The 27909-nt window shown below is 34.8% G+C and overlaps 1 protein-coding gene across 4 annotated transcripts in view; it reads left to right on the top strand.

The window, feature by feature from the left end:
• The first annotated feature begins 494 nt into the window (after positions 1 to 494).
• Positions 495 to 27909, top strand: part of CRYBG3 (crystallin beta-gamma domain containing 3) — a 124133-nt gene continuing 96718 nt past the window's right edge. For all 4 annotated transcript variants that reach the window (XM_031958881.1, XM_031958879.1, XM_031958882.1 and 1 more), the window contains exons 1-2: positions 495 to 721; positions 21913 to 21979. In XM_031958881.1, coding sequence (XP_031814741.1) covers positions 585 to 721; positions 21913 to 21979 — 204 coding nt within the window. In that variant the 5' untranslated portion in view covers positions 495 to 584. The remainder of the gene's footprint in view (positions 722 to 21912; positions 21980 to 27909) is intronic.

Genomic DNA, 27909 nt, shown 5'->3' with positions numbered 1-27909 from the left:
AAGTTTCCCTGGACCAATTGGGGAAAACTAGTCAGCTGAGTCGACTCAGGTGGTCTACCTCCTGGAGCCCTGGGAGACTAGCCGGAGCCCTCTCTAGATTAAGGAGATATTTTCCCTTGAGTACTCCAAAATTGTTTGCGGGGTCAAAAGGAGGGAGTAAGAAATAGGGGAGGAGGGCAGAGTTCCTCCTTTTAATCCAAAATTACTTGCGGTGAGGAAAAGCAAGTTTGGGATTGAGCAGAGAGGGAGGACTGGAGTGGCTAGACACCTTGTTTTCCGGGGCTGGGGGCGGTGCTGGTGCCTTTGGCTCCTCCCGGACCGGGGCGGGCCGGGGTGCGGCCGCTTCTGGCTGGCTCTCTGAGCACTCGGACTCCAGTCCCGGCACTGGCCGCTCTCTCCCTCCAGCATCGTCCCCCGGTAAGGGATTAAAAATCGCGCCGGGAGTCAAGCGGGAGTCCGGGCACCAGTCCGCCCCGCCCAGCTCGGGCCCGCCCCCGGGGTCCACGAGCCGCACCGCGCGCCTGCTCCTCTCCCACTCCTCTCCCCTGCTGCTCGGGCAGGCGGCCGCTTCTCCCCCCGCGGAGATGTCCGGCGGCGGCCGGAGGAGGGCTGGCTCCTCCTGGCCCAGCTTCTCCCGGTTCTTCACTCCTCGAAGCCCTTCCCGGGAAGAGGAGGAGGAGAAGCCCGCAATGAGCCATCTTCTGGCTGGAATAGCTTCCAGGTAGGCGGGGGCAGCTGGGGTTGGGGGTGGGGGATCCTGGCAGGGTTACTCTGTCCCGGGCTCCCTCTGGCCAGACGTGGCGCCCGCTCGCCTGCAAACTTCGTTGCCTCATGTACTTCCATCCGTGGGCGACCGAGGCCTCCCCTGTCGTCCCGTCCCTTCCCAGCCACTGGCGCGGACGCTAGACTTGGTTCCTGCCAGACCTCCCGACCGTTAAATCCCCTCCCCCCCCCCAACACGGGGGGGCTTTTTGCGCTCATCTCCTGGTCAGGTCCTCTCCCTCTCTCAACTCTTCTCTCCTCCCCTTTCCTCCCCTCCCCTCTCCTCTCCTCCTTTCTCTTCCCCCTTCTCTCTCTCTCTCTCCTCTCTCTCTCTCTCTCTCTCTCACTCTCTCACTTTCTCTCTCTCTCACTCTCACTCTCTCTCACTCTCTCTCTCTCTCTCTCTCACTCTCTCTTTCTCTCTCTCTCTCACTCTCTCTCTCTCTCTCACTCTCTCACTTTCTCTCTCTCTCACACACCTCTCTCTCTCTCTCTCTCTCTCTCTCTCTCTCTCTCTCTCTCTCATATACACACCTACGCTTCTCCAAGTCACTTCCCCCTAGTCCTGCAGGTTCTAATGGGAAACGGTTGTCCGTTGAAACCTCGAAATCGTCCGGAACTGGAAAGGGGGCGGCCTGGGGAGAATCTTGGGCCAAAGGCAGAAGGACTTGGGCGGGGCAGCCTGGCCGACAGAGACCAGGGGCAGCTTGTTATTTTCATTGTCTAGACCCTTATGACTCAAACAAATAGGAAACTGACTGTTTGGAGACTTCACTCAAACTCGAACACTAGCGGGAGTACCCGCCAGTGACCGTATTACGAAGCATTTGCTATGTTCCCAACCACATTTTTAGGCAATCAACTGCCCCGAGCTCAACAAGATTGGCAGAAAATGGGTCTCTTGGCCTGTCGGTCCTCTGCTGTCCCCCCTCCCAACTGTTATAAAATCAGTAGGTTTTTTTTAGCAAAGTTTGTGGTTATCTGTTAAAATACACTTCCCTAAATCCATTCCTTCTTTTATCATCAAGAAAGCTTTTTAAAAAATCTGAAACCAATCACTCCCCATCATGTTTAAACTTTTGATTGAAAGGAAGTTACTCTCTCTACCTTCTCTCTCTCTTCTCCCTCACTGCAGTCATAAGCTAGAAAATGCCTGGAAAAATCTATACATAATCTAAGGAGAATATTTAGTGTCGGAGGCTTTATCTGCCACAAAGTAGAGTACTTTAATGACTAGTGAAAGAAATGGATTGACTGCTACCTGCTTCCTAGCTTTTAATTTTTTATTATAGTTTTCATATTTCACCTAATTGCAGGGTCAATAACAAAAACAAAAAAGATTGAATTATCAGTATTGTTCTGTTGTTAGAATTCACTATTTTTATAGGTTGTTATTTTTATCATTGTTGGTTGGTGAGAGCTGAAAGGTTCAACTTTACCTGATTGTTCAAATTATTAAAAAACTTAACTCAAATTTCTTGTTAAGCAATATACTTATGTGATCATGCATATCCTATTTTCTTCCTCTTTATATAGTATTGTATACTACACTTTACTGTGCATCTTTTAAAATTTGCTACTATATGAATAGAAGGATGATAGTAAAAAGTTCTTTAGAATGATCCTTGTCATCTCAGCAAGTGTGGAACTAGTGATATTTAAAGGTGTTCAAACAAAATACCATTTGAAAATCCTTTGGAAGTATGTGAATCCAGGTTAAGACCAGACTGCTGGCCTGCTAATTTTATTTAGAGTTAGGAATGAAAGTTTCATGCTTTAAAAAAGGCAGTAAGTGTGGAACTACAAAGAAATGTCTTCCTAGCAGATTTGAGGTTGACTTTTGAGGAACTCTCAAATCTGCACTCTTTTTGATTAGTGCCTTGTCTTCCTGCCACTACCTCTTTTCTCTTCCCCTTTGTCTACTACAGGCAAAGGATTGGATTTTAAAAATTAATGTTTATTTTAATTATATACATATTGTGTGACTTCATTTTGTTTTCATCTTTAAGAAGCTAACAGAGTTATACTGCCGTTTTCAAAGAGAGCCAGGGGAGATGGTAAAGACATTAAAAAAATTTTTAACTCCAACTTTCCCTTTCAATTTATGGGAACTGAAGTGCCAGCGTCTTAATATTTAGGCAATATTTTCAAAATGAAAATACTGTGTTAATAGATAATGCCTTGGAGATAACTATCATAGTAAATCTGGCTCTTCCCTTGTGTTAATGGAGCAGGACTACCAAAATATCCTGAATTGAAGCAGGGAGGGTAAGATTCATTTACTTTTCTCCTCAGGACATCAATTCTTACCCTTGGAAGTAGCACACACTAGGGAATTGCATTAGTCCTCACAGTGTTGTATTTTTTTATGAATTGATCTCTTGGCAATTTTTTGCCTAATACTGTAACCAAGTGAAAGAATTGAGACACCATAACACATTTGATACAGCGAATATTTGTTTTTCTTCTTGTGTTCCTATTAAATATTGTCATGTGAAATGTTATAAAAGACAATTTAAATTGAGTACTATAATATATGGTGCTTTAAAAACATCCCTCAACATGGATTAGATTAAGTTGAGAGGTGGGACTAAAACATCCACACCCCATTCCTCCCCCACTTTACTAATTCCCCTATATAAAAGGGAATTTAGGGTTCTAAGCAAGAGCTATGTCCCTATTTTACCTTCCTTGTCTTTTGCTCTTGATTCTACAGATTTGAAGAATTTTAAACCAATATGAGAAAGTATCTGCTTTTAGGATTTCATATCCCTCCAAAATTTTGAAATCCTGGTGATGTTATACCTATTATGAAATGTATTGATTTTCATTGCAGCAGAGAAATAATTTCATTTTCTTTTTATTTTTACATGTATTTACATGTGATGTGTGTATTTCCATTTCCATTTGAAAAAGCTATGTGTGGTTGATTATCTTAAAATATAAGGACAACCGATTGTTAATATTTTAATATTGGACATATATGTTGGTCTCTCTACACTAGGGTTTCTTAATCTGTTGTTCGTGAACTTGTTTTTAAAAGAAATATTTTGATAACTATATTTGAGTGTAATTTGGTTCCTTTGTAATCTTATTTATTTTGTGCATTTAAAAACATTCTTAGGAGGAGTTCAAAAACTTCACTAGACTTCTAAAGGAGTCATGACAGTAAAATGGATAGGAATCCTTGATGTCAATTTGAAAAATAAAGACATGGTCTCTGCTTATAATCAGAGCTTATGTTAAAAGTCAGCATTAGACAGCATTTTGACTTCTCTTTCTTAAAATTACTTTGTACCAATTTTTATGTAGTTTGTATTTATTTACTCATACATTTGTTGTTTTTCCCCCAGTAGAATGTAAACGCTTTTGAGATTAAGGAGTATTCAATTTTTGTCTATGTATCCCTAATGCCTAATACAATGTATGCTTTGCACATAATGGATTATTAATAGTTGAAATGAGTGTGATGGCAGTATTATGGTGTGGTTTTAAAAAAAATTGCGAGGAAATATCAAGATTTTCACTGTCCAGACTATATAACAAAGCACAAAGCAAACAAAAACCATTATTTTAGTGTTATATTCTGACTAGTGAAAACCTTGCTGTCTTTCTATATTTTCTTAAGTAACAAATTTGAATTCCTAATAAATTGCATCATGCATCATAATCAACATAAATTGGCATATAACATGGTTATAGGCAGTCAGCTAGTATAGTGTATATATAAATACCTACTATATGGAATTGACAGAGTTATCTGCATCTGGCCATTGAACTTATAAAGTTAACAATTATAGTATGTATGATAGCATTGGAAATATAAAAAAGAGTCACTTGGAATATGACATGCACGTATAATAGGATTATATTAATTAACTATATATGCATGAATATTCTTCTATTGCAACATTATGTATGTTTCATGGTATATCATTATAGAGTACCACATGCTTCATTTCTCTGAAGGATGTGCAAAAATTTTTTGCACAGGCTTGGTCATTAGTTAATTAAACTGTACTGTAGCAAAATAAGATGGAAACATAACATTCCCTTGTTATGCTTCATGTTATGTTATCTTGTTTTGTTTCAAAGCCACCTTCTTAAATGCTTTTGTTTCTTCTTGTACCATCCATAGAAAGAATGTTTATTATATTTTACGGAGATTCAAAAGCAGCCATTATTCATCTTTCATCTGTAAAGAAATGGATTTATAATTTGTGACTTACTTTTGAAGCCAGTGTGGCATGGACCTAAGTTTACTTATTTAATTCTGTAACTCATGAATCTATCATGTTCACTTCATAAAACTATGCATAACTGGTTTATATGGATCCATTACATATTTTGGCTGAATCTCCCTATGGATTAATAAGAGAGATTGCCCTTAATTCCATATAGTTCTCTGCAGATCCTAAAAATATGGGGTTATTTCCCCTCTTAAGGTTTTTGTTTGTTTGTTTCATGAACCTGATAAAATCGGTGTCTTTTTATGTATAGTATTCATCTATTATTGCTGAATTCAGCATTTATTCAGCAAGCATTTATTAGTAGTATATCATATTTAATTCAAAAGCACTATTTAGATAAGACAGTCCGTATCTTTCATGAGGACATTGAGTTACAATTTTATCAGAAATGAGCCATAAAAGAAAACACTTGGCATACTAGTGAGATGAACAGCAGTTTTTTGTTATAGCGTAAGTTAAATATATGTGGGATGTATTTTTTCTCTTTAAAATAAGTGATCAAATACTTTCCTTATTCAGCTTATATTATAGCCTTATATATTTAACTTACATATGTTATTTTTTACTGTCTCAATGATTATTCTTTTTGTGCTGAATTTTTAATCTTAATATGTGTCAACCTCTATTATCCTAAAACACCTGTCTACAAATCATTTTATGTTCTTAACATTGTCATGTAACTCTTATTCATGAACTTTTTGCGTGGATTATAAATATGAATGCAAGTGAACGTATATAGTGGATATCGACTAATGGTGGAAATGAGAGTGGTCAATTATGAGGTTCATAGACCAGAACAAGCTGCTGCAGTCTCTATTGTGAGGCAACAAGGTAACATCAAACTGGGTGTTTATGCTTTGGGGATGAGGAAAGGTGAAAACAGAAAGTGCCTTGTGTTCTTCATAGCATTATTGATTTAGACCTATAAGGAACCTCAGAAGTCATTTAGTTCGTTTGACTAATAAGAAAAACTGAGATGTGCAACTTCAACTTCTTAGTGATTTATCAATTTACTCTCAGATCACGCAGTGTTAATCAGATCAACAAACAATGGAATGAAGGATGCTGATAATAAATAATAGCACCAATTTACAAGACAATCTCTTCAATATTTAGTACCTGATGATCTCCAAACTCAGGGTCCATAATTTAGTCAGATGTTAAAGGGAACCTTGGCAGAAAAAGTTGGAAAAGCATAGGCAAAAAAATGTTCTTTGTTAGTAAAAAAGTTAAATTTTACAGATCAGTGCAAGCATAACTGCAATATACCTCTTAGGTACAAAAAAGCTAACAACATTTAACTGTCCTGCTTTAGTCTCTCACTGATAAACAAGACCAAAAAATAGTAGGTAACCAGTGGTCTGGAAGGTAGTTATAATAGTTCACATTGATTTAGTACCTTTGAAATTACAATTGAAAAATTACCATTGAAATTGCCTCATAGTTGTACTAAGGGAGGTAATATAAGTATTGTTATCCCCATTTTTTGAACTAGTTCTGCTATTAACTAGATCTGAGACTTTAGACAGATCTTTTAATTTTCTGTACTTCAATTTTCTCATCTTTAAAATGAAAAGTGATAATGAGGTAGCCCCTAAGATTACTTTCACCTTTTTACTTTATAATTCTTTGAATGTCACTGACCCATTTATTTATCCAGGCAAAGATTTTGCTAGACTAAGCCAAGGAGAAATCCATAAATCAGGAGACTTCATGTGTCCTGAAGTGATAGGGTCAAAGTCAACAAAAAGTCAGTTCTATTATGTGAGTCCAAAGAAGTTTAGGGCAAAATGAATTGATTTTACTTCTATAACTTGCCATGAGTATGATTGCTTACTATGACAAATGAAAAACCCTGAGAGACAATGTTTCTGGGTAATTGATAATAATTTTATTAATTAGGCTAGCTGGTAATCAATAAACTGATGGTCATCGGTTTTTCTCTTTAATTGAAGATGTCATGGAGCCACTGAATCTGTTAAATAACTTTGTAAAAGGAAATGCCCCTGACAAGTGAAAATCAACTTTTATGTGTGGACATTTAATACAAAGTGGGCTAGAAGTCTTCAGCTTCACCTGCAGAAAGTATGGTTTGATCATGACACTACACTGCCTCCAATAATCTGGATAGGGAAATCTGTCTCCATCATGATCTCTCTGATTAGTTTTCTCTTCATGAGCTGCATCATTGCAACTCTAATGGAGTGGTATCAGGACAGGGGCTCCTTTCCTCAGGGTAAGAAAAACTAAGCCACACTGGATTTAGTTTATATCATAAACAAAAGTTAAGTCTCCTAGTTGGTAGGGTTCTGCCCAATGAGGAAAGAGAGAAGAAAAACCTGGATCCTAATTTAATAATTGTTTATTAATATAATAGTAAAATGATTTTTCTCCCCACTTTGCCTGTGCAGAAACAGAACAATAAGTTTTTAAATACCCAAGGCACAAGGGTCCTGGTATACAATAGAGGAAGGGCTTGGGTGATTGACATTCTATTTAGTCTGTATATATGTAGATTGTATAAGCAATCTTTATTTCTTTGAAGAAATTTGCATGTGGCTAATTTTTAGTGATTATGATTATTACTGTTATTAAAATATTTGTTTTGAAACTACTATATTTTAGTTATTTTTGTTTTGCCAACCAGTTAATTATCCTTGATTAAAAGATGAAAAATAGGATGGATGAAAACAAAGTCAATCAAATATGTTACATGCTTTCTACATGATTGAGTTGTTTTAAATATTATAGTTGATATAAAAAAGTACAAGACATGGTTTCTGCTCTAATTTGTAAGATTTACAACTATGAAACAAAGGGAGAAAAAAACATACAAAGGTATTTAATTAGTAGGCTACATGCTGGAATCAGTTTGTGTAGGCTTGAACTGATTGTTAAATTGTGTGAGCTGAAATTGGCAAATACTACAAATCAGAAAGTGTAGGAGAAAAGTTAATAATAAAATTAAAGGTATGTTGTGTGCTTTTTTTCTCCTTTTATTGGTGAGTTCTGTGTGCATGTGTGTATAGCAAAAGATCTTAATTAAGGGAATAGGTCTGTATTGGCTACAGTTTTTAGAAGTAGGCTCCATGTAGGAGATTGAATTCTGTTGATGATGATGATGTTAAACATCTTACAGGATAGGTAGAATTTTGTTGGGTGGAGGTGGGGGAGAGGGTATTTGTAGGATAAGAGTGAATTGTGATGATGGATAGGACTTTAGATAATTTAATATTTACATAAGCTATCTTTTTCTTCTTGGTATTTCTTCTAAGTACTTTTATCTGGTCAGGTCAGATGATACGTATCCATTCTGTCCAAGGTTGATGTTCTAAAAGTAATCTACTTAGAAAGGATTAGTTTTGACAGAAATAAGGAAGTAGAATACTATATCTTACCACAGTGGTATCAAGCTCAGATGATACATACATACATATATAGATATAGATATATACATTTTTATGTCAATAGTTGAGAATTAGGAGAAAAGGCATCATCTTATCAGTTTGGCTGTTATTTCATTTGATAAATGATTGTGAGACTTAACCAGGGTTATTCCTGTTAGCATTCATTTGAAGATTTTTTTTCTACCTTCTGAATGAATTGTGCCCTTATTCTATTTGATGAAGTTTTACTTTACTTTGAGAGAGAATAGCTGTTCAGTAATTATTGCTTCCTTTTTCATAAGAGAGCTTCAGGATTCACACATCATACTATTCTTTCTGCTGAATAGAACGAAAGCTGTGTGAGGCCTGTGCAACTTGGCCTGTTTTCTATTCTACTCTGTTCTTCTATCTTCATTTTCTATTGATTCAGCAATTTGACTCTCTAAATCTAACAAGTATGTTAAAATGCAGGTGTAAGTAATTCAACTCTTGAAGAGTGAGATGGATGAAGTAGATAAAATACTTCTATTCTTGTACTTCCCTATCATAAAATGCTGGTCAAGGAATGGTAATTGATAGCATGGTTTTCTTCTTATCATATATCATATTACTTAATTTATCTTCCCTTGATTTACTCTTTATATATATATACACATGAATATAAGTGTTTGTGCACACATAAATTCTGAATAGTTGTAATTCCTTATATTTATAAAATGTAAAACATATGGCTATATGTGGCTTTTACATATATTCAGTAAGTATATAGCATTTGTGTTTGCTAAGTTCAGTTACATATATATATATATATATATATATATATATATAGTGTACATATATATGTATTTTAAAATTTAACAGCTCAGCTATGAAAGACTTAGGAAGGAAAATGCTCTCCTTTCAGAGAAAGAACAGATATATTGAAATATGAATTATATATTTCTTCATATATATTCATATCAAATGTTGGCCTTCTCTAATGAGGGGTTAATGATGTGTTTGAAATATAGCACCAAATGATAAGATTGTAGAGAGTAATCTTGGGGTTTGATCATGTGAAGAATTTACAATAGCTATTCTCTTTCAGCAAAAGATAGGCTTATTTATGAGAAAAGATTACAGACAAAATGAAGAAGTAAAATAGATATCAGGAGTGATAAATATGAAAATGATTTGAGAAGGCCTATAATTATATAGGAAAGTGGTTTTAACATTTAACAATGAAAAAGATCAGTTCCCTAGTGGAACTCTCAATTATCCAGTAGAAAGGGTATACATCATGAGGTGGGAGTATTCCATTGACCGGCAGATGAAAGTTTTTAGAGAAGCTTAGCACTCTAAAAGAGTTATTTAGCTATGAGAAAAAGAAAGACACCATGAGGGACAGGTGAGAGGATGGAAGAAAGACACCATGAGGCTCAGAATGCCATGGTAGGCTAACCCAAAGGGATTCAGCAAAGATGGCATGGGCCATAGATTTATAGGGGAAATTTAACCTGGAGGATTTGACATAACTTGGCTTTCTCTTTGGAAACAATAAAGTGTGGTTACCCCAGACCTCCACAGTGAGTTGAGCTGATCCTCGTTAGTTCCTTTACCTGCTTGACTCAAGGGAGTAATCTTACTAGTACTTCTGGCTTTCTCTGCCAACCCCCCTAGTGACCCAAGATCTCATCAGTTAGGATGGAGATAACTCAGAGCTCAAAATGTAACCAAATTTTAAAAAAAAAATCCTCCATGAATATGTGATTTAATTAATGTTGGAATTCTCGTGTCCGGTGCACATCATAGCCCTTACATGCTTTTTCAACCCTATGTGATTCTTTTCTGTATACTTACATAAATTTGCTGTAGAATATCCTCAAACTACACTTGAAGACCTTTCTCTAGGCAGAGGTTCTTGACTTGGAGTCTGTGAGTTTGTATTAAAAAACAAGTTTCCTGCATAATTCTATGTATTTTATTTTATATATTTAGAAACGTGATCTTGAAGGGGTCTAGAGGCCTCATCAAACTGCCAAAGGATTCTATAACATTCAGAAAGAGAAGTCTTTTAACATGTGGATACATCTTGCCTTTTGGGTCATCAGCAGTTTTAGTTCTTTGGGCATTTTGATGTTTCACAAACCATAGATGTGTATGATGTTTGAAAATTTGATTCTCTTTTTGCTTTTGTCCACCTTTTTAGATTATTTCATAACTTTAAATTCCTAAACTTTTATCTATATGTTTTATTCAGCAGAATGGTTTGATTTCTTCCAATCCACACTCTTTTTTTTCTTCCTATGTTGGATCTTACTTTATACCAGAAGTGAGTTTTTTTCTCAATAGAATTTTATTTTCCAAATACATGTAAAGATAGTTTTCAACATTCATTTTTGTAAGATTTTATGTCACAAATTTTTTCTCTCTCTCCTCACTTCCTCTTCCCAAGACAGCAACCAATCTGATATAGGTTGAATTCATGCAATCTTTTAAACATATTTCTGTATTTGTCATATTGTGCATAAAAAATCAGACCCAAAGGGAAAATACTATGAGAAAGAAAAAAGCAAACAAATTTAGGTGAAAATACTATGCTTCTGTTTGAACTCAGAATCCATACATAGCTCTCTCTCTCTGCCTATAGATAGCATTTTCCATCCCAAGTCTTTCAGAATTGCCTTGGATCATTGCATTGCTGAGAAGAGCTAATAGTTGATCATCACACAGTGTACTTGTTACTGTGTTCTCCCAGTTCTATTCACTTCGTTCAGCATCAGTTCCTATAAGTCTTTCCAGGACTGAGAAGTGAGTTTTTAAATTAATGGCTTGTCAGCCAGTTTGCCTCAGTTTCATATAAATGACTATATTTGCAAATGGCCTCATAGTACATTTTGTAAGAAAAATCCTGAAATCATTTTTGTGAAGATTCTGGCTAATCTATCCCACACTTAACTTTCTAGTCTTCTTATACCTTACACCCATATAATCCTCATAATGTTCTGATCTAGTGACACTACCCTCCTTGCTTTATGTGAAAAGAGAAACTACCATGTCCTGACTCTGGGCATGTTTACTGTCTCTACCTTGTCCTTGGAATGGTACTCCTCATCTTTGTCTTGTGGCTTCCCTGACTTTAAGTACCAGTTAAAAAAATCAGTTTTTGGAAGAACTCTTTCACATTCAATGTGCTCTCTCATGCCTTTTCTCTGTGGATTATTTCCCATGTATTTTGTATATAACTGGTTTGTACTTTGCTGTTTGCATATTATCTCTCTCAGTTGACTCAGCCTTAGAAGAGAAGGGACTGTCTTTTGTCTTGCTTTGTACTCTTCTTTACTTAGTTTGGTGTCCAGCATTTACAGGTGCTTAACAAATGACTATTGACTGACTGACCCTTAAATTTTCAGTGCCTCGGGAAACTAAGAAAATACATTCTGTAACTATTGCTCATCTACGCTGTGGTTGAAAGTTTTCTTCTAGGGGTTCCTAAGTTATTCAGATAAAAAAATTAGTTTTAAAACTCCCTGCCCCCCTCCCAAGTGATTTTTTTTTCCTTGTTGAGGCAATTGGGGTTAAGTGACTTGCCCAGGGTCACACAGCTAGGAAGTGTTTAAGTATCTGAGGTCTGATTTGAACTCAGGTCCTCTTGAGGGCTGGTGCTCTATCCACTGCCTCATTGTGGTTTGTTATAACTTAATCAGTGATTGCCTGTTTCTTAGCACTAGCATTGAAATGTTTTGAATTTTAAGTTTGTTAATTTTGGAGAGGTCAGGTAAGAATTAAACTCTCTAATCTTTTTAATTTTATCTCATAAATGGAACTTTGAACTAGGAAACGCCTTAGATAGAAACAAGGATTGTTAAGTGCTAAATTACTCAAAAACAAAGCTCAGTTGTAGTAATGTTTGTTGTGTTGCATTGTTTTGAATTGGCAGATAAGAATCTTGCTTAACAATGACGTGTATATTATAGTACAAAGAAAATATTGTACAATATTTATATTGCATTAATGTGCTTTTATTCTAACATTGTGACTCAAGTCATTCTAATGTATGTTTTAATTTACCTTTTTGATTTTAAAAATTATCTTATTCTAAAACAGTCACTAGCCTCATTAGTTCCATGTAACTTGAAATTTTATTCTATTTAGTATACAACTACTTCCAGATATTTATTTCCTTGATTCACCAGAGAAAACTTAGTTGACTATCCTGAAGGAATTGTGGTAAAAAGTATAAGGTTGTAAATGTGCATTGCTAGGCTTTTTAAATGACACAAGATAAACTTTGACAGCATCGGTTTTGATTATGGAATACAGTCTTGAATTTGTTCTGTCATTGAAAACACTTAATTTTACTGTTTTCATGACATCTTTTTAAGATCTAAATTGGTCAATTATTTATGAAACCACATTTTTAAAAAATACATATTCACATTCTTCATTAGAAGAGGTTATGTCATAAGTTAATAAGCATTTATCAGAATTTTGATACAGAGTTTCCTAGCCCTCTTAATCGGACTTCCCCAGTAGAAGGGGGTTATTTTTTCTATGCACTCTTAGATAAAAATATTAAGGGTGTTGTTCAGAACATATTCCGCTTTCCTTTACTCATTCATTATGAATATAGCATTGAACCTTAATGTCTGTTTTGGCATTCTACGAATTCTAAATGCATCCAATTTTATCATGATTTCTCAGGATTTTCCAAATGAATGGCATAAATGACTTAGTCACTTGCTTTGCTGAAATCTAGGTAAACTAGACATTATTTTCCTGATGTACAAGTCTATTTATGTTATTAGGAATAATAAAAGTCTAGTATGACTTGTTCTTGATGAAGCTATGCTTGCTCTTTGTGATCACTACTTCCTTTTTATAGTTGTTCATTAAACATTCTGTTAATAATATGTTATATAATCTAGCCAGGAAACAAATTCAAGCTTACTTGCACTCTCCCTCATATTCCTGTATGCCCCACCCCAACTTGTTTTCTTTCCTGATTGCTGACTGTGACCTAGTAATTACTAAGTTATTTTAACACGTAAAAGATATGTATAGAAAATGAGGAGATTGGATAAGATAAATTTTTTTTTATCATGACTTCGAGAGGATGATGGATGATAAGGGTGTGTTAGGACCAGTTCCCTCACAGACACTAAACTGGTGAGATAATAGGTAGAGGGCTAAGTATACTTGAAACAAGTAATATTACAACAAGGTGTTAACTCAATGGAATTGAGATAATGATTCTCTAGTTTACATGTACTTAGTACTTAGTATAGTTCTACAAGTTGACACCTATTATACAAGATCACCTATGATGGTATACTTATAATAGAGTATATAAGAGCTAAGAGATCTGGGAGGGAAAAGAGACTAGGAGATAAAGAAGACAAGAGGACTGGAGTTCAAGATCTCAGTCTCAGACACTGACTCGAGGACAGACTCAAAGAGAAAGACCCTCATGGTGGATGTCCTGTCTCCTTCACTTCTCCATAAGATCAAAAAGCTCTTTTATAGATACATGTTGAACAATACATGTTATCTGTGTAAAGTATATGTTAAATACAATATATGTATAAATATTCATAGTTACTTTGCTGCATAAGAAGAATCGGACTTTGAAATAATGTAAAATTAACTTGAGAAGGAAATCAAAAATGCAGGTGGACAAAAAGAGAGGGATTGGAAATGCTAGATAGTGGTTCATACTCATTTCCCAGCATTCTTTCGCAGGGTATAGCTGGTTTTATTCATTATTCAACAAATGGAACTGATTTGGTTCATCTCATTGTTGAAGAGAGCCATGTCCAACAGAGTTGATCATCATAGTATTATTGTTGAAGTATATAATGATCTCCTGGTCCTGCTCATTGTCCTGCTCATTTCATTCAGCATCCGTTCATGTAAGTCTCTCCAGGCCTTTCTGAAATCCTCCTGCTGATCATTTCTTACAGAACAATAATATTGCATAACATTCATTTACCACAATTTATTCAGCCATTCTCCAGTTGATGAGTTGATCACTCAGTTTCCAGTTTTTAGCACTACAAAGAGGGCTGCCACAAACATTTTTGCACATACAGGTCCCCTTCCCTTCTTTAAGATCTCTTTGGGATATAAGCCCAGTAGTAACACTGTTGGATCAAAGGGTATGCAGTTTGATAACTTTTTTTGAAGTTGTAATTTTATTTTTTAAAAAATTTTAATAGCTTTTTATTTACAAGTTATATGCATGGGTAATTTTACAACATTGACAATTGCCAACCCTTTTGTTCCAATTTTTCCCTCCTCCCCATCCCCTCCCCTAGATGGTAGGATGACCAATACATGTTAAATATATATTAAAGTATAAATTAAATACAAAATAAGTATACATGTCCAAACCATTATTTTGCTGTACAAAAAGAATCAGACTCAGAAATATCATACAATTAGCTTGTGAAGGAAATCCAAAATGCAGACAGGCAAAAATATAGGGATTGGGAATTCAATGTAATGGTTTTTGTCATCTCCCAGAGTTCTTTTTTATTTATTTATTTATCTTTATTAATAACTTTCTACTGGCAGAATCCATGGCAGGGTAATTTTTTACAACATTATCCCTTGCACTCACTTCTGTTCTGATTTTCCCCTCCTTCCGTCCACTCCCTCCCCCAGATGGCAAGCACAGTCCTATACATGTTAAATAGGTCACAGTATATCCTAGATACAATATATGTGTGCAGAACCGAACAGTTCTCTTGTTGCACAGGAAGAATTGGATTCAGAAGGTAAAAGTAACCTGGGAAGAAAAACAAAAATGCAAACAGTTTACATTCATTTCCCAGTGTTCTTTCTTTGGGTATAGTTGCTTCTGTCCATTATTGATCAATTGAAACTGAGTTAGATCTTTTCTTTGTCAAAGAAATCCACTTCGATCAGGATACATCCTCATACAGTATTGTTGTTGAAGTATATAATGATCTCCTGGTTCTGCTCATTTCACTTAGCATCAGTTCATGTAAGTCTCTTCAAGCCTCTCTGTATTCATCCTGCTGGTCATTTCTTACAGAACAACATTATTCCATAACATTCATATACCACAATTTACCCAACCATTCTCCAATTGATGGGCATCCATTTCATTTTCCAGTTGCTAGCCACTACAAACAGGGCTGCCACAAACATTTTGGCACACACAGGTCCCTTTCCCTTCTTTAGTATCTCTTTGGGGTATAAACCCAATATTGGCACTGCTGGATCAAAGGGCTATGCACAGTTTGATAACTTTTTGGGCATAATTCCAGATTGCTCTCCAGAATGGTTGCATTCGTTCACAACTCCACCAACAATGCATTAGTGTCCCAGTTTTCCCACATCCCCCTCCAACATTCATAATTATTTTTTCCTGTCATCTTAGCCAATCTGACAGAGTTGTCGTAACTTGCATTTCTCTGATTAATAATGACTTGGAGCATCTTTTCATATGGCTAGAAATAGTTTCAATTTCTTCATCTGAAAATTGTTCATATCCTTTGACCATTTATCAACTGGAGAATGGCTTGACATCTTATAAATTTGAGTCAATTCCAATTCTCTTTATATTGTGGAAATGAGACCATTATCAGAACGTTTGACTCTGAAAATATTTTCCCAGTTTATTGTTTCCCTTCTAATTTTGTCTGCATTAGTTTTGTTTGTACAAAAGCTTTTCAATTTGATATAATCAAAACTTTCTATTTTGTGACCAATAATGATCTCTAGATCTTCTTTGGTCACAAATTCCTTCCTCCTCCATAGGTCTGAGAGATAAACTATCCTATGTTCTTCTAATTTATTTATAATCTCATTCTTTATGCCTAGATCATGAACCCATTTTGACCTTATTGTGGTATATGGTGTTAAGTGTGGGTCAATGCCTAGTTTCTGCCATACTAATTTCCAATTTTCCCAGCAGTTTTTTATCAAACAGTGAATTCTTATCCCAAAAGCTGGAGTCTTTGGGTTTTTCAAACACTAGATTATTAAAGTTATTGACTACTTTATCCTGTGAACCTAACCTATTCCATTGATCAACTAGTCTATTTCTTAGCCAATACCAATTGGTTTTGGTGACCACTGCTTTATAATATAATTTATATCTGGTACAGCTAGGCCACCTTCATTTAATTTTTTTTTCATTAGTTCCCTTGAAATTCTTGACCTTTTGTTCTTCCAGATGAATTTTGTTGTTATTTTTCTAAGTCATTAAAATAGTTTTTTGGGAGTCTGATTGGTATAGCACTAAATAAATAGATTAGTTTAGGTAGTATTGTCATCTTTATTATATTTCCTTGACCTATCAGAGAATACTTAATATTTTTCCAGTTGTTTAGATCTGACTTTGTGTGGAAAGTGTCATGTAGTTTTTCTCATATAGTTCCTTGCTGTCCCTTGGCAGATAGATTCCCAAATATTTTATACTATCGACAGTTGTTTTAAATGGGATTTCTCTTTATATTCCTTGCTGTTGGATTTTATTAGTGATGTATAAAAATGGTGTGGATTTATGTGGGTTTATTTTCTATCCTGCAACTTTGCTAAAGGTGTGGATTGTTTCTAATAACTTTTTAGTAGAATCTCTAAGTATAACATCCTATCAGCAGCAGCAAAGAGTGATAATTTGCCTGTTCTAATTCCTTTAATCTCTTTCTCAACTCTAGCATTTCTAATACAATATTGAATAGTAACGGTGATAGTGGACAACCTTATTTCACTCCTTATCTTATTGGGAATGGTTGCAGTTTGTCCCCACTATATATGATGCTTACTGATGGTTTTAAATAGATGCTACTGATTATTTTAAAGAAAAGTCCATTTATTCATATACTCTCAAGTGTTTTTTAATAGGAATGGATGTTGGATTTTATCAAATGCTTTTTCTGCATCTATTGAGATGATCATATGATTTTTGTTAATTTGTTTATTGATATAGCCAGTTATGCTAATAGTTTTCATAATATTGAACCAGCCATGCATTCCTGGTATATAAATCCTACTTGATTATGGTGTATTATCCTGGGGATGATTTTATGTAATCTTTTTGCTAATATTTTATTTAAGATTTTTGCATCAATATTCATTAGGGAGATTAGTCTATACCTTTCTTTCTCTGTTTTAACCCACCTGGTTTAGGTATAGGTAATGTCTGTGCCATAAAAGGAATTTGATAGGAATCCTTCATTCCCTATTTTTTCAAATAGTTTATATGACATTGGAGTTAATTGTTCTTTAAATGTTTGCTGGAATTCACATGTAAATCAATCTGGTCCCGGGGATTTTTTCTTAGGGAGTTGATTAATAGCTTGTTCTATTTCTTTTTCTAAAATGGGACTATTTAATCAATTTATTCCCTCCTCTGTTAATCTGAGAAGCCTTTATTTTTGGAGGTAGTCATCCATTTCACTTAGGTTATCAAATTTATTGGCATAAAGTTGGGTTCCTTTTTACTGGAGTAACTCCTAATTATTGTTCTAATTTCCTCTTCATTGGTGGAAAGTTCTCCCTTTTCATTTTTAAGACTAACAATTTGATTTTCCTCTTTCCTTTTTCTAATGAGATTTACCAAAGATTTATCTATTTTATTTGTTTTTTCATAAATAACCAACTTTGTTTAATTTATTAATTCATTAGTTTTTTACCTTCGATTTTATCAATTTCTTCTTTTAATTTTAGAATTCAAGTTTACAATTTTTTTGGAGGGGTTTAAATTTGGTCTTTTTATAGCTTTTTAAGTTGCAAGCCCAATTCATTGATCTTCTCTTTCTCTATTTTATTCAAGTAAGCTTCTAAACATATAAAATTTCCCCTTATTACTGCTTTGGCTGCATCCTACAAATTTTGGTATGTTGTCTCATTATTCTCATTCTCTTGGTTGAAATTATTAATTGTGTCTATGATTTGCTGTTTCACCCATTCATTCTTTAGGATGAGATTATTTAGTTTCCATTTACTTTTTGTTCTATTTACCCCTAGCTTTTTGTTGAATGTAGTTTTTATTGCATCATGATCTGAAAAGAATGCATTTACTATTCCTGCCTTTTCTGCATTTAATTTTGAGGTCTTTATGTCCTAATATATGGTCAGTTTTTGTATAGGTTCCATGAACTGCTGAGAAGAAAGTGTATTCCTTTCTGTCTCCATTCATTTTTCTCCAAAGATCTATTATACCTACCTTTTCTAATATTCTATTTACCTCTTTAACATCTTTCTTATTTGTTTTGTGGTTTGATTTATCTAATTCTGAGAGTGCAAGATTGAGATCACCCACTATTATAGTTTTGGTGTATATTTCTTCTTGCAACTCTCTTAACTTCTCCTTTAGGAAGTTAGTTGCTATACCACTTGGTGCATATATGTTTAGTATTGATGTTATGTAGTTGTCTATGCTATCCTTTAGCAAGATATAGTTTCCTTCCTTATCTCTTTTAATTTGATCAATTTTTGCTTTTGCTTGATCTGAGATAAGGATAGCAATCTTGCTTTTTTGACTTCACCTGAAGCATAATAGATTCTTTTTCAGTCTTTTATCTTTACTCTGTATGTATCTCCCTGCTTTAAATGTGTTTCCTGTAAACAAAATATTACAGGGTTCTGGCTTTTGATCCAGTCTGCTATCCACCTCTGCTTTATGGGAATGTTCATTCCATTCACATTTATGTTTAAAATGACTGATTCTGTATTTCTTGCCATCTTATTATCCCCCAGATATTGCTTTTCTTTTTCTTTCCCCCCTTACTTCCTCCCCAGTATTAAACTTCTGGGTACCACTTGCCTCATGTAGTTCTTTTCCTTTTCCCTTTTCCTCTCTCACTTTTTAATGAGATAAGAAAAGTTTCTCTGTAAACCAAATATGTCAATTATTTTCTATTTGAGCCAAATCTGATAAGGGTAAGATTCACACAGTGTTCCTCCCTCTCCCTAAATTCCCTAAGATATGATAGGTTTCCTTTGCCTCTTTGTAAGATGTAATTTCCCTCTTTTTATCTCCCCTTTTCCCTTTTTCTGATACTATCCCCTTTCCACTTCTACTTCCATTTTTTTTATTATATCAGTAAAATCAAATTATACATGCATTCTTTATGTATGTCCATAACAGAAATACAGTTCTCAAGAGTTGTTTTTACCTTTTTTTGCTTCTCTTGAGTCCTATATTTGGAGGTCAGTTTTTTGTTTAGCTCTGGTTTTTTCATTAGAAAGAAATGGAATTTACCTGTTTCATTAAATGTTCATCTTCTTCCTTGGAAGAAAATGCTCAGCTTAGCCGAGTAGTTTATTCTTGGCTTCATTCCAAGTTCTTTTGCCTTTCAGAATATGAGATTCCAGGCCCTTCAGTCCTTTAATGTGGAATCAGCTAGATCCTGAGTGTTCCTTATTGTGTCTCCTTGGTATTTGAATGGGGTTTTTTTTTTTGGCTGCTTTTTTCTTTAGTCTGATAGTTCTGAAATTTAGCCACAATATTCCTTGGAGTTTTTATTTTAGGGTCTTTTTCAGAAGCTGTTCGATCAATTCTTTCAATGGCTTTTTCACCTTCTGATTCTATTACATCTGGGCTGTTCTCTTTGATGATTTCCTGTAAAATAGTGTCTAGGCTCTTTTTTTATTCTGATTTTCAGGAAGTCCAATAATTCTCAGATTATATTTCCCATCTCTTATTTTCCAGGTCTGTTGTTTTTCCAAGTAGATATTTAACTTTTTTTCTATTTTTTTCATTTTTTTGGTTTTGCTTGAGTGATTCTTGATGTCTCAATGAATTATTCATTTCTATTTCTTCAGTTCTGATTTTTAATAAGTTATTTTCTTCATTGGGTTTTTTACTAATTTTTGTATATGTCCAATTGCGTTTTTAATGAGTTATTTTGCGCTATGGAATTTTTTTTTATTTCACTTTTTTTTTACTGACTTATTTTCTTTTTTCCAATTCACAAATTCCCACTTCTTTGGGAGTTCTTTATTTTTTCCCTGTTCACAAATTCTATTTCCCCAGGAGTTCTTTACTTTTTCCAATTCACATTTCAGGAAGTTTTCTTTTCCCACTTAGAATGAGCTTAGAATGACGTGTGTGTCTTCTCTGCCATCTTGGCTCCGCCAACCTGCATTAGTCTTTAAGGATTGCTCAGCACCTCTCACACTTGATTGTTTGTCTTGGTGGAGCAGTGGGGATATGAGGTATTGCTCAGACTACCATTCACCCACCCCTTGTATTGTCTTTGGCAACTTCTCCCTAGTGAAGGCAGCTGTGTTCAGTACCATCAGGACTGTCCATGATGCTGAGGTGCACAGGGTGTGGGGCAATTCCTGTAGGCCAATGTGACTGCAATATATATATTCTCTGGTTCCCAAAATAGTAGTACTAGAAAGGACATAGAGCAACTGGCAAGAGAAAGAGAAGCAGCAGGAGTAGTAGCAGAAGACCTAGGGCCCTGGGTAACTGGCAGAGCCTGAAAGGGATCATCCCTTCCACTTCCATGTTCTGGGTGGGGATGTGAGAAATGATTAGACTGCAGACTGGAAATACTTTCCTTATGGGAAACAATTCATTTGGTATTAGTCGTTTTTGCAATTTGTGCCTTCTGGAATCAATTAACAAGTTTTGAGGTATCATTGTACTTTTCTTCCTGACAGAGGTAATAGACTCAAAATTTAAAATAAGGCATTTTCACATATGGGTAATGGAGGAATGAGGAATTTGTTTTAACTAGGCATATTTGTTTTACCATTGGGAATATGAAAGTAGAAAGAAAAGGGAGCATAGGTATATTATGTAAAGAAGAAAAAAAGTCCTTGAAACATTTAAAAAAATATATACAGAAGAGAATATAACAAAGACCGTAAAAAGAACCATAGATATGGAGGATGGCAGGGAAAGATTGGACCTAGTTTTTATTTTGAAAGGAAAAAAAAATACATCTTAGTCATTTGCATTTTCATTTATAATACTCCTGTTTTGCTGTGTATACAGAAATGCTCATCTTATTTGTGTTTAAATTAAGAATAAGGAGTACATAAAATTTAAGAACTAATGAATAATATAATTAGAAAAGAAAATGTTTTTAATATTAGTGACCCAATAACAATTTTTTTTCCAGAAAGAACATTTATTATACTAGAATAAATATGTTTATGTTATTTATTTATAGTCTTATTTCATGAGCATACAACTCATCATGGGTCCCAGAATTAAAATGAATCAGTTTGTTGACAAATACGTATTTTAATAAATAAAAACTTTCCCACTTCTGTTATATCAATTCTATGATACTGGTGATCAATAAAACATAGGATAGACTAATAAAAATAAATTAAACTGAGAAATATTTTTGAATTTATTTGTGAAGTTGATATTCAAATTAATGTTTACTTAATAGGATACTTGTTAAATGAATCTTAAGACATATGTAGACAAAATGTGTTAATTTTCAAATTAAATTGTAACAAATAAGATTTATATCTTGCATTGATTTAAATTTAATAAATAAATTCGTTTTCTTGTCGTTTTTATTTTTCAGTCCAGAAAATGGGCCTGTCATTGTAAGTCAGAAAATAGAAGCTGCACCTTCAAGAGAGCCAGTAAAGGTATAGCTGATTTAGCAAATCTTTGAGGGGGTGGGAAGAAGAAGGCATTATACTTGTTATATTTTTATATTTTCTGAGCACTAGTTTTTTCAGATTCTAAAACATTTTACATTTTAAAAATAATAAAGTATCATTTTTGGTCTAAGATGTATTTTCTACATTTCTACAAAACACAATGCTAGGGGGAAAAGGAGGTTAAATTAAAATTAACTTTTCAACTGGTTTTTCTGAAAAATAAGTAAGATACTACTTTAACACTTGTTTCTGTGAAGAATATATAAAGTAGCTCATATGATTTTTAATTCACTCCAGTGCAAGAATATACAGGTGTAACTAAGAATTTTTCATCTGAGGCACAACCATTAAAGCATCTCCTGTTTCTGGATGTGCACACAGCAGTAGAAAGGATGGTCTGGGATAGGTGCTAACCAAAGCAGAGGACAAAGTCTGAGAGTCAGGGTCTTCATAGTTGTTCTGGGAAGTATAAAATATTTCTCTCTGGAAATAAAAGGCTGGTGGATTACTCTGAAAGTTAAGTCTGAAAGTCTGAAAGGTCGGTGGACCTTATTCTTACCAAAGAGGGAGTTTCTTAATGTGGCACATGGAAGCTCTGACAAAAGACACCAGACTCCTTTAAGGTGAGAGAATTATTTCCGCTGTCATTGTAGTTTCAGTTGATCTGGTTTTGCCTAGATAGATGAGTATAACTTAATTTTTTGTAGGTGGATGGAGAGGAAAGTTGCATGTCTTCTAAAGCAGTCTTTAAATTGCCAGAAGAAGAAAATCTCCTTCCCCAGAAAATATTCTTCCTCTCCAATTTTTAGTGCCAAGGCAAAAACCACATTTGCCTTAGCCTTGTTGCATCATTAATGTACCTGACTTCTTAGAATTTCCTTATTAGGAAGGTAGTTTGTGACAACAGATAGGTCTCCTAGCTGTGAGGGTTGAGATAGGGAGAAAAAAGAGTTTTGGGAAGTGACAAGTGATATGCTTTAAAATGAATAAAATATTTTAATGCAGTTTTTAACATAAAAATATTTGGAAGACAAAGGATAAAATAATCAAGTGTAATCTCTGAAAATCGTGTCATATTAGATTCTGTGGTAAAGTAGAACAATAGTGAAGAAAATTCAAAAGTTATATTATGTAATAATGTCTTAACCAGAGGTATCAAATTCATGGGGGCAAAACTCCCCACCTCTCTAATGAGTCTGGAACCAGCATAAGAAATATTTGAGAAATATTTAACAAAATAAATTTTAAAAATTAAATTTGGATATATTTTTTCTAAGTCATTCTGGCAGATATATTTTCTGTTTTTGAGTTTTACATCACTGTCTTAGGTCATCCTCTTGATTAATGAAATATTTCTAAGTTCACAATAAAACTCAAATGTAATTATTAAAAATAAATCTGAAAAAAGTGCAGTGACTTTTTAGTTTTGCAAATGAATAGTGATTGTACTTAATTTGTGTTGCAATTGAAAATATTCTCTTTAGGGACAGCTAGATGGTGAGTGGATAGAGAACTAGCCCTGAAATCCGGGAGAACCTGAGTTCAAATCTGGCCTCAGACACTTAGCACTTCCTAGCTGTGTGACCCTAGGCAAGCCACTTAAGTAATGTTCTTATTGGTTTTCTGGAGGTCTCTGGGGCAGCCTCCTTTTCAGTTAGAGTAATCACCTCGAGAATAGCCAGGGATAAAGTCCAAATTCAGGCTGGCCTTGGTCTCAGTGGGGGAAGTTCAGGAGGCCAGTTTCCAAGGTGGTATGAGATGAGGTGGTGTGAGATGAAGTGAATGAATCTCTCTTGAGTCTGAGGGCTTGTGCTTCAGCCTCCAGCCACCACAAAGGTGGACAATGGAGTGAATCTGTCTCTGCATCCCTGCTGGCTGTTATATACTCTATTATAATTAGATCATCATAGGTGTGAATCTTGTAGAACTATATTAAGTACTAAAGTAGTACATGTACTGAACTAGAGAACTATTGATCACCATGTTAAACTAGATAACCATTGTATTATTAATTCCACTGAGTTAACACCTTATAAGAATCCTTGTTTTAAGTACAGAGTTCTGGCTCATAATAACTTAACCTCAATTGCCCCAGCAAAAAACAAAACCAAAAAAAAAAAAAAAGAAAGAAAATATTCTCTTTATAGCACCATTACCTGATGATCTCTAATTAATGAAACTTTTCAAGATTTTTTCTAAGTAGCAGTCTGTTTACAAAGCAAAAAAAAAACTTGTCACTTAAAAATCAACCCAGCAATTTGAGATTATAGGAATTTCATAATTTAAAAGCTTTTTGGAACTCTGGAGCCACTTTACTTTATGTATAACTAATATATAAAATAACTAATAGTTCAATGGTAATATATTCAAATCTCCTGTGTTCCTTTTGTTTTTGTTTTTTTGTAACTTCAGCAAGTTATTTCATTTCTCTAGGTCTCAGTTTCTTCATCTTTAAAATGAGGGGGTTGGATTAAATAGCCTCTTAAGGCTTTTTCTAGCTCAAAATCTATACTATACCATGAACCAGGTAGCTTATTGATATGAATCAGAGGTAGTAGCATGAGAACATTTGTACATTAATTGTCCGCCTCAGCATCATGGATAGTCCTGACAGTCCTGAACACAGCTGCCTTCACTAGGAAGAAGTTGCCAAGGACAATACCAGGGGTGGGAGAGTAGTAGTCTGAGCAATACCTCATTCTCAAAGTATCTATTCTTTTTTAAAAAAATTATAAAAAATAAAGCAGATCAGAAGACTAAAAAAAAAGGTCTTTTGGATTTGAAAGAGTATAGAAACCAAACTGCACAGGGTTAAGGAGCAAATACTCTGAGAAAGCAAAGACACTGAGTACAGTTTTTTTTTCTTTCTAAGAGTTTAAAGGAAAGAAGAGATGATGGGGGAAGGAACAGGGAAGGGCATAATAGAGAAAATTAACCAACAGAGAATTCAAAATATTGACAAATAATGTATTTTTTGGCACATTAATTTTAGGCAAAATGAATTCGTTCCAGAGCAGTGAATTTTATTTTGTGACTTCTCACTCAGTATCTTAGAAGCAGAAAAGGGAGGAATATAGAATAATCGTGGGATGTTAGGAAAGAAATAATAGAGATGTCTGAATAGGTACAAGCTTGATAGGAAAGCAAGTGAATCTGGAAAGGGAGACTGAGAAAATCAACTGCAGTAGAGTGACATTTTAGAAGAAGTGAAGTATTGAACAGCTGAAAGGAACCATAAGAGGTTATGGTCAGAGAAAGAAGATATTTTTTAGAATATTTTAGAACAATATTTTAGAACTAAAACAGTTCTAGCAATGACAATATTTATGATAATCTTCCCATTAGTTGGTGTTAGGGTACTTTAAAGATAGACCAACTGGAATTGAGATTTTCTAGTTTAACAAAAAAGATAGTAGGGGATGGTGAAAGACCACTAGACTTTGAGTCAAGAGACTTGAATTCAAATCTTCATTTTTTTAATACTTGTAATAGAAAAATATAGTAGATATGTCAGCTCTAATAGGGGAGGAAGTTCCTTTCACCTTTTCTTGGTCACAAGTCACTGACTATTTAAAAAATTCCATTGTCATGCATTCTCATTTGAGAAGAAATAATTAAGGGCTTTAGAGTAGTTTTTAAAATTTATTTCTGGTTTCTATTCCACTTCTCAGAGGGAGATTAGGAAGATGAGTTCATATGTTCAGAAAGTTATCAAACTGTGCACATCCTTTGATCCAGCAGTATTTCTATGAGGCCTATATCCCAAAGAGATCTTAAAGGAAGGAAAGGGACCCACATGTGCAAAAATGTTTGTGGCAGCTTTTTTTTGTAGTGGCAAGAAACTAGAAACTGAGAATGGCTGAATAAGTTATGGTATATGAATTTTATGGAATGTTTATATATATATATATATATATATATATACATACATATATATACATATATACATATATACATATATATATGAAATGAATGGATGATAAGTGAAATGAACAGAACCAGGAGATTATACATGGCAACATCAATATAAATTGTGACTCTTTCCAGTAATAAAATGATTGATGCCAGTTCCAATCTTGTGATGAAGAGATCCATCTACACCCATAGAGAAGTCTGTGGGAACTGAATGTGGATCACAATATAACATTCTCATTCTTTTTGATGTTCATTTGTATTTTGTTTTCTTACTCATTTACTTTTCTTTTTGATCTGACTTTTCTTGTGCAGCAAGGGAATTGTAGAAATGTTTACACATATTGGATTTAACATATATTTTAACATCTATAACGTATTTTGCTTGCCATCTAGGGGAAGGGGATGGGGGGAAGAAGGGGAAAATCTGAAACACAAGGCTGTGTAGTCAGTGTTGAAAAACTATCCATGCATATGTTTTGACAAATAAAAAGCTTTAAAATTTTTAAAAAAGAATTATTTAAAGAAAGAAATATGAGTTCAAATCCAGCCTCAGACATTTTCTAGCTGTGTGACCCTGAATGGATCATTTCTCCACTATTTGCTTTAGTCAGCTAGGGAAGGAAATTGCAAACCATTACAGTATCTTTGCCAAGAAACCCCTTGAATGTAATGGTCCACATCACCAAGAGTCAAACATGACTAAACAACAGCAAATTCCAGTTCTAATAGTGCATAGTGTGAGAAGCAGAATGATGTTGAAGAACAGTTGAAGAGCTAGCCTGGGAATCAGGAAGATTTACAGTCCAATCCTGCCTCTGCACGCACTGGCTATGTGACTATCAGGTCCTTAACCACTTACATTTCTGTCATTTGAGAAAATCCTTAAAGTAGTGAATTTTTTCAATATTGTCAACTATCTCTAAGACTTAGTACAGTTGACTTCAAATTTGGCCTTAGACACTCATTAGTTGGGTGACACTTAACTCTTTTGGTCTTGGTTGCCTCATCTATAAAATTGTCAGAAGGAAAGAGCAAACCATTCCTATATATTTGCCAAGAAAACTACAAATGAGGTCATGAACTGAAATGAACAAAGAATATCAAGAAGAACCAGAAGCACTTTCCAGTTTGCTGATAAGGGCTGAGTCTAGTAGCACTATTCTTTTGCTTGGACCAAACCAAACCTGACCAAGTCAGGAACCTTCCTTTAAGAAGTATAACAGTACCTGGTCCAAACAAACTCTGAAGTCAGAGGGAGAGCTACTTAAGACAGAAGCACAGAAAAAGAGAATGACCTCAAATGTCTTCAAGCAAAGCTTCAAAGAGCATAGCTTGGGCAAAACTCAACTAGAATTACTGGGAGAGATTAAACAAGGGTTTAATCTCCCTTCCTCCCTCTGTCCCACTCTTTCTTCGTTCCTCCCTCCGTCCCTCCTTCCTTTCTTTCCTCCCTCCTACGCTCCCTCATATTTGAACTCGGGTCTTCCTGACTTTAGGGATGGTGCTCTATCCACTGCGCCACCTAGCTGCCCTGAACCAAGAATTTTTTGTGGGAAGGAGGAGAAAGAGAAAGGAAAAGTAAAGTATTATTGGTTGTATTTTTTTTTTCCCTTTCTGGAGTATAATGTCTTCAGAAGCTAAAAGATCAATATTTTTATTTAATTAGAATTCTGTATCAAAATAAGTCACAAATTACCTAATTTTTTAAAAAAAATCATAGGTTCTTGTTTCTCAAAGACAGTCTTGACATTTTGTGTATTGCTATTTTAAATTGTAACATACATTATTGGTTTGGTTCAAAATATAGTGGTTACTGGCTGAAAAGATTTGATTGTTCTGGGTCACTTAACACTTCTAGCTGTATAACTCTAGGCAAGTCACTTAACCCCAGTTGCCTCAGCCCCTCCCCCTGCAAAAAAAAAAAAAAAAAAAGATTGGATGTTCAATATATAATAAAGGCAAGAATTTGGATGAAAAGTTTTTTGTGATCAAGGATTGTA

Source organism: Sarcophilus harrisii, chromosome 3 (genome assembly GCF_902635505.1).
Source record: "Sarcophilus harrisii chromosome 3, mSarHar1.11, whole genome shotgun sequence".
NCBI classification, from domain to species: domain Eukaryota; kingdom Metazoa; phylum Chordata; class Mammalia; order Dasyuromorphia; family Dasyuridae; genus Sarcophilus; species Sarcophilus harrisii.
Note: the sequence above shows the minus strand (reverse complement) of the source record. Positions and strands in the feature narration are given on the sequence as shown.